This window comes from Frankliniella occidentalis, unplaced genomic scaffold (assembly GCF_000697945.3).
Source record: "Frankliniella occidentalis isolate FOCC.00 unplaced genomic scaffold, Focc_3.1 Scaffold2534, whole genome shotgun sequence".
Taxonomy (NCBI): Eukaryota; Metazoa; Arthropoda; class Insecta; order Thysanoptera; family Thripidae; genus Frankliniella; species Frankliniella occidentalis.
The window spans coordinates 4312-11184 of NW_026269615.1; the positions used below are offsets into that span (position 1 = coordinate 4312).

General features: G+C 50.8%; 1 protein-coding gene across 1 annotated transcript in view; it reads left to right on the forward strand.

The window, feature by feature from the left end:
- Positions 1–953: 953 nt before the first annotated feature.
- LOC127748654 (obscurin-like) overlaps positions 954–6873 on the forward strand; it is a gene marked incomplete at its 3' end in the record, with an annotated part of 12575 nt that continues 6655 nt past the window's right edge. The window contains exons 1-8 of the mRNA XM_052276322.1: positions 954–1110; positions 1197–1372; positions 1589–1694; positions 1793–2083; positions 2251–2541; positions 2682–2911; positions 3018–3123; positions 3211–3398. Coding sequence (XP_052132282.1) covers positions 1064–1110; positions 1197–1372; positions 1589–1694; positions 1793–2083; positions 2251–2541; positions 2682–2911; positions 3018–3123; positions 3211–3398 — 1435 coding nt within the window. The remainder of the gene's footprint in view (positions 1111–1196; positions 1373–1588; positions 1695–1792; positions 2084–2250; positions 2542–2681; positions 2912–3017; positions 3124–3210; positions 3399–6873) is intronic.

Sequence of the window (6873 nt, forward strand, 5' to 3'; positions counted from 1 at the left end):
CACCCTCCCCCACCCCCTACCCACCCTGACTCACCTTAATTTCCATTTCACTTTTACGAGGCCGAAAAGAAACGTGTGCTGGCCGGATGCAACCCTCTGAGATAATGGTAAACACACTGACTTTCCCCCACCAACTGGCATCGTTTGGATTTTACTTCACGCATGGGAGTCTCTTCTCTGTCGTGCAAATCCTTGAAGTGCAGGCGAGACGGGTGAAACTGTATCATGTGAATTTCGGATGGCCCCTACTTTCCACTAATGCCCTCTTGTTCTATATTTTGTTTTTCTTTATTCCACCCAACGTCACATTTGTGCAGACGTTTTCCCGGAGTGTTAACCACCGTTCCACTCGGTCAATCGATCAAATCTTAAAGATTTTTTTCGAATTTCGATTGAAGATCAACCGAGGTCTGTTCGCACATCTCAGCCCGGCGTATTTTTAGCACCGCCACCCGAATTAGAGCACCAGCGTCTTTATGTGCATGGCTCCACTTACACTCGTTGCTCTATATACGCATTTCCGGCATCGCCGGCCAGAGGGTTGAAGATGGCGGGACCTCTCAAAACCAATTCCCCGTTTTCAGTCCATACTCGAAAACGTTGAAAACCTTTTGAACAGAGCCTTATTCACTGCGGTTCAAATCTCAGAATGTAAAATAAACTCGAGTATCTCGCTACCATTTTCTTGTTTACATTTTTCAATGGGCAATGCCCGGGTTGTCGTTTCTAAGCGCGTTTGCTTCGCTCTGCCTGAATGTCAACATCGAGACATGACGAGGTCGTATTTTGTTTCAAGCGCTCTTGGCTCCGATCCAATCTGTCAATGTGCAGTGGATACTATGCCAAAAGAAACCCTCGAACAATCCAGTCATTTACTTTTAATTGCACCGTGTTTGATTGAAAGTCGTATACGACTATTGGGATATATTCAAACACCACATCTATTTTAATTCGATTATTGTACATTTTGACAGGAGGCGTCAATGCACTACAAAAGGAACCGCAGAAACCCACGATCACTGTGGAAACGAAGACTCAGGAAGTCAGCATCGGGGGCTCTGCCATGCTGGAACTCAAAGTTGAGGGATCACCAAAACCAGAGATTGCATGGTGAGATTCAAAGAGATCTGTAAAAATGATTCCAGGTGTATATGGTAAACTTTTATCTCATTTCATTTTGCTTAATTTTTTTGCAGGACAAAGGACGGGCAGGACATCAAGGCGGGCGGGCGCGTGCGCTTCCTGTACGAGGATGACGAGAGCATGTCCATGATCATCAAGGGGGTGACTCCAGAGGACGCCGGCACCTACACCGTCACGGCCTGGAACGACATGGGCGAGGACTTCGCCGAGGTCACGCTCAACGTGAAGGGTGAGGACACAAGTGCACCTGCTGGGGGCACCCCGTTGTTGTTTCTTAATAAAGCATCCTGGTAAAGCTTAAATGCAGACGAATACGGGGAACAAGAAAACGGAAGTCACCATGTTAAACTATAGTGATTTCCGTTTTCTTCTTCCCCGCATTCTTCTGCATTTCAGCATAACCGGAATGCTTTCTTTACCCTACACGTTATTGTACGCTTTGCAGCACCGCCCAAGTTCAAGACAAAGATGAAGGACCAGGCCTGCATGACAGACGACACCCTGAGGGTGACGGTTGAGGTCGAGGGCACACCTGCCCCGGAGCTGTCTTGGTGAGTAGCCCGGATACAGCAACATGAAACCTTTTTGGAAATCTTTTCAATCGCCCCGTCTAAATTTCTTTGTGGTACCTTTCGGTTGCCGCCGACAGGTACAAGGACGGCCAGGAGATCTCGTCCACCGACGAGCGCTTCCACATCGTGAAGGAGACCAGCGAGACGTATGTCTTGGTGATCGAGAAGGTGCGCCTCGACGACTCGGGCTCGTACTCGGTGGTCGCCCGCAACGAGGTCAGCCAGACGTCCGAGTTCTACAAGGTGGCCGTCCAGTCGCCGCCCTTCTTCACACAGAAGATCGCCCCCCGCAAGATTGAGGTGCGCGAAGGGGACTTCACCACCTTCACCGTCAAGGTCGACGGCGACCCCAAGCCCAGAGTCCGGTGGTGAGTACGGGGTGAGGTCACGGCCCCTGGCCCCTCTGCCCAGTGACAATGTACTCGTCTGAACGATGTCCGCACGCCCCCCGTTTTGCCCTTTTTGATATCGTTATCTAGACAGTGTCCTGTTTTCGTTGGTCCTTTCTCGTCACCTTGCTCTGTTGCGCCTCCAGGTTCAAGGATGACGAGGAGCTGCTGAACGACGACCGTCACATCAAGATCGAGAGCGACCGGGACGGGGAGACGCACACCCTGACCATCCGCGGCATCAACCGCGACGACATGGGCAAGTACACGTGCGAGCTGGACAACCGCAACGGGCGGGTGAGCGACAGCACCACGATGCACGTGCACTGCGTGCCGCTCGTCAAGCAGAAGCTCAAGGACATCGTGTCCAAGGAGGGCGAGCTCAACATCGTCTTCGAAGTCACCATCGAGGCCTTCCCACAGCCCGAAATCAAGTGGTAAGTTGTGTTTGTTTACGGCGGGGTTTGCCTCGAGACTACACCTACCTGCTTTGTAGGTAACCTCATCGCAAAACCTGCCACATTTCAAATTTTATTTTCGTCTTTCAAGTCTTTGAAAAATGACCTTTTACCTACAGGTTCCAGGACGAGCTTTGTAACCAGCACGGGCAGTCGTGTATTAGCAAAGGTGTCGAGGTGACGGAGCGCAAGACGTTGCTTACGCGGACTGTAGACGAGCAGCACATCTACCTGAAGACGTACAAGCTGACCATGAAGGAGGTGAAGGTGGAACAGGCAGGAGTGTACACCTGCAAGGCCACGAACACCATGGGCGAAACAGAGAGCAGCTCTGAATTCAAGGTTTTATGTGAGTTGGGCGATCACAGAGACGTTTTTTGGTCACTCTGTCTTTTTGGTCACTTCATACTTTTTCTGGTTTGTCTGAATGTCAATTTTTATTTTATTTGCTCCAGATGTACCCAAGATCACAAAGAAGTTGGAGGATGTGAACCTTGATGAAGGCGAAACTATTAGTCTAAACATTGAAGCTAATGGAGTCCCAGTGCCAGACGTCCAATGGTAGTAGCATTGCGCCTTGAGTTAATTGTCTTGTGTGTTCTAGACTTTTTAAAAAGTATTAACTTCTCTAATGTTGTGTTTGTTTAGGTATAAGGATGGTCAAAAACTGTCAGCACAGGCCAATGCCAACATTAAGATAACCCGTGACAAGACCAGACAGGAAAGTTACAGCATGACACTAGACTTATGCAAGTACCAGGACACTGGCGAGTATGAGTGTCGTGTGTCCAACGAACAGGGCACCACATCCACCAAGTGTAAAGTTGTTGTGAACGGTGAGTTCAGCTACCAGATTTTCAATATAAGTGCAGTTTTGATTATGATGATATTTTACGATATACTATTAAGAAATATTCAATGTCTCATAAAACACTCTCTGACGCACTTTACTTCCAATGGAGTACACAAATATGTATCCCACATTGCAAACTGCTACCCAATTATAACCATTTAATCAGTAATTCAAAAATAGGTCAGTTTTAACAAAAAGTCAGCTACTTACGCTACAGTCCAAAAACTTAGACAAAAAATTAAACTAGACACCATGTTTATTTATTTTACAATTTTATAAGCTCAAAACAGAAATTGCTCACAAATTAATTCACCTCTTATATTATCTTTTCTAATCGGCGGAGAAATTCTTTTCACCTTTCAGCATTGGGCTGTAAGTAGTAGAGAATGTTTGTATAGTCACATTTTTGGTTCCTAACGTGCATTTTCCTGAAGCATTAGTGTTTTATTCTTAGCGCTCCTTTTACCTATCTGAGCATTATCTCTTTAAGACTGAGAACACCTACAGCGGGCCTTGGAACTTGACCTGACAAAAATAGGGTGTGGGACTATTTGTCCAATGACTTTCAGTATCTTGGCCCCCAAGTGTGGAGGCAAAAGTGGGAGGGTTACAGATTCCTGCTGAGCATGGTGTGCTTCTTGACCGAATTCCCCAATAGTTTTAGCAAGTGTGTGATTCTTAGTGAAGCAGAGAGGTTCACAACTTTGAAATTAAAATAATTTCTGAGATTGGTTTATGATTCTGATCCCTACTCATTAGAACTATTGCCAACATGAGCGACAGAACAACCACTCTCAGAAGTTTCCCTATTTTGTTCCTATTCCACTTATTTTTCTAAAGTATTTTAAGTTGTTCAAGAGTGAACCCTCTGCGTATAGGAAGCAGTTTGTGCATGTCATATTGCTGTATCCCCTCTTATAGACCAACCTCTTCCTACCATACACTGCACCCTGATACTCAACCCACATTGTTCGACCCACACAGAGAAAACGGTGGAAGAGGAAGACGAAGAGATGCACAGAAAAGTTAAGAAGATCGAGGAGGACGAGGAGGAAGAAGAAGTTGAGCAGGTGGAGGTGAAGCTGAAGCCCAACAAGGAGGCCGAGGCCGAGGAGCTCAAGGAGAAGAAGCTGAGAGCCCGCAAGGCGGAGGAGGTGGAAGCTCCTGCCGAGGCCAAGGCCAAGGCTGTTCCCGAGTCCGAGGACGTGGAGGCCAAGAAGCCCGAGAGAGCAACGGAAGCCAACAAAGCTGACGTCGTGCAAGTAAACGGCGATGACGACGGTCGCTCCCAGAAGGCGGGGGTCGACGACGAGGCCGGGAAGGCCAAGTCGAAGAAGGCTGTCGTGTCGGGCGAGGCCGAGGAGGTGCACGTCAACGGGGGCCAGGACGCCGCCGTAGAGGACCTGGGCTCGGGGGGCAAGAAGCCGCAGAAGGCGGTGCCCGCCACCCGGGAGGAGGCCGTGGAGGTGGCTCAGGACGAGGCCGACGCGGGCACCAAGCGCGCGGCGCAGCGCGACGTGTCCGACGAGAGCGGGCCCCAGAGAGCGGAGAGCGCAGGTAAGCGACCCCGCAGCCTCGGCCTCCACCCAGCGCCTCGCAGCGCCACGCCAAGTCCGTCCGTCCGCTTGCCATGTCTCCACGCTCCTAGCGCAGCACAGCGCGCGTACAGTCACTGCACATCCGGCCCGGCGAGACTGTCCGTTCGGTATCCGATTATCGCGACCGCGGCGCATTATATGGTCTCCGGAGGCGCGACCTGTGACTGGCCGTCTCCTCCCCCACACGATCCCCATGTACATACTCCCCCACTCTTGTAGTCGTAGTCCTAACCGTGTTCGGCGTAGCTAGTCGTTGTCATCCGCCCACTCGCGCGCGCAGCCGCTCCCCGCGCTAACACGGCCAGGGGAGGGCGCCTGGCGCCGCCCCTGGACCTCACCCGCCGCGACCGCTTCACTCACGCACACAACCGCTTCTCCATGTACATCGCCTCCGGGCAGCACGGCGGGGACCTAACCGGACAGCGCCTTTCAGGTGACAGCGGCCCATCGCGCGTCACGTTCGAGGGCGTGACGTTCGTGGAGGTGGACTCGCTCACGCCCGCCGACCGCCTCCAGTTCGGCGTGGTCGAGGAGCCGGCCGAGGACGGCGGCCCCCGGTCCGGCGCGAGGCTGTCGGTGAACCGGGGGGTGTCCATCGTCTCGGTGTACTCGGACGAGGACGGCGGCCGCTCGGCCCGCGCCAGCGTCTCCCCGGGGCCGGAGGACGCCGACGATCCCTGGGGGGACGCGGGCGCTGACTGCGACGAGCGGCTTGCAGGTCGTCGTCTAGAGCGCCTGGACACGGTGGAGGGCAGCGCGCCCAGCACCCCCGTCGACGCGGTGCCGGCCACCTCGAAGAAGGCCGCCGTCGAGGCCGACGAAGAAGACCCGGCGCTCGAAGCGCTTCTGCGCCGCGTCCAGAAGCAGCGGTCCGTCCTGGAGGAGATCCTGGACAAGGAGAGCGAGAAGGCGGTGGCCGAAGGTACCCCATCGGCAGGCGGCTCCCTTCCTACTGTCTGTCACTTTTGTTACGTTTTCAATCCCGAGTTCGTCCCCCACTTTCACTTTCCAACAGCGTGCAGTGTTGTGTGACGCGTACAGTGTTGAAAAAAGTCATCAGATTTTCTTTTCGTACTGAATTTTTTTAACAACGAATCTGTAGTACTTTTGATGAACGTGTTTAAAAACTGCTAAACCTACTGTAAGGGTTTTTATCGTTTGTACGTTTTGTTAACCGTTAGAGTGTTGAACCAATTGTACATAGGTGGCTGAAGAACTACGCCGGTTCCTCCTCCCCTTCCCCCAACCAAGTTAAAAAGAAGGGAATCGTCACCTCATTTCCAGGCAAACTCATTCATGAACTCAAGTCACATCGGCGTTGGGGCTTCCCCCTAGCTACCCAGGCTTCTCGTGTGTTGCGTGTTTCTGTTGCCTGCCTGCATGAGTCGTGCAGCTCCGCTCAGCTTCTGCGCTTCGCCTGCCTCCCGCCAGATGTAGCAAGGTATGTTCCACCAAATTCAAAATCAATGAAAACTCGAGGGGATGGGAGGGGTCAAATATTTACCCCTTTTTCTTACTTTTCTCTTCGAGCACTACATTAACAGCAGCACATGAACAGAACATATATTTACTGCCTTTCAAAGCTATTGCTTCGTCGTTCACAAAAATGCTTTCTTTACAAGGCTTTTGTTTTGCAGCTTATTTGTCTAGGATACTAAAATGCTTTTCTGTAAGCTATCTTATATTGGCGAGCTGCTGTTTTTTAAAGCAAAGGAAAACACGATTATTTATTCTACTTGAATTACATCAATATGATCCAATATGTTCCAGAAATACTAGGATGCATCACAGATTGATCATTTTTAATGATGCTGTATTCTGATTTTGTTATCACTGATTCAAAATATGAGAAAATTGTTA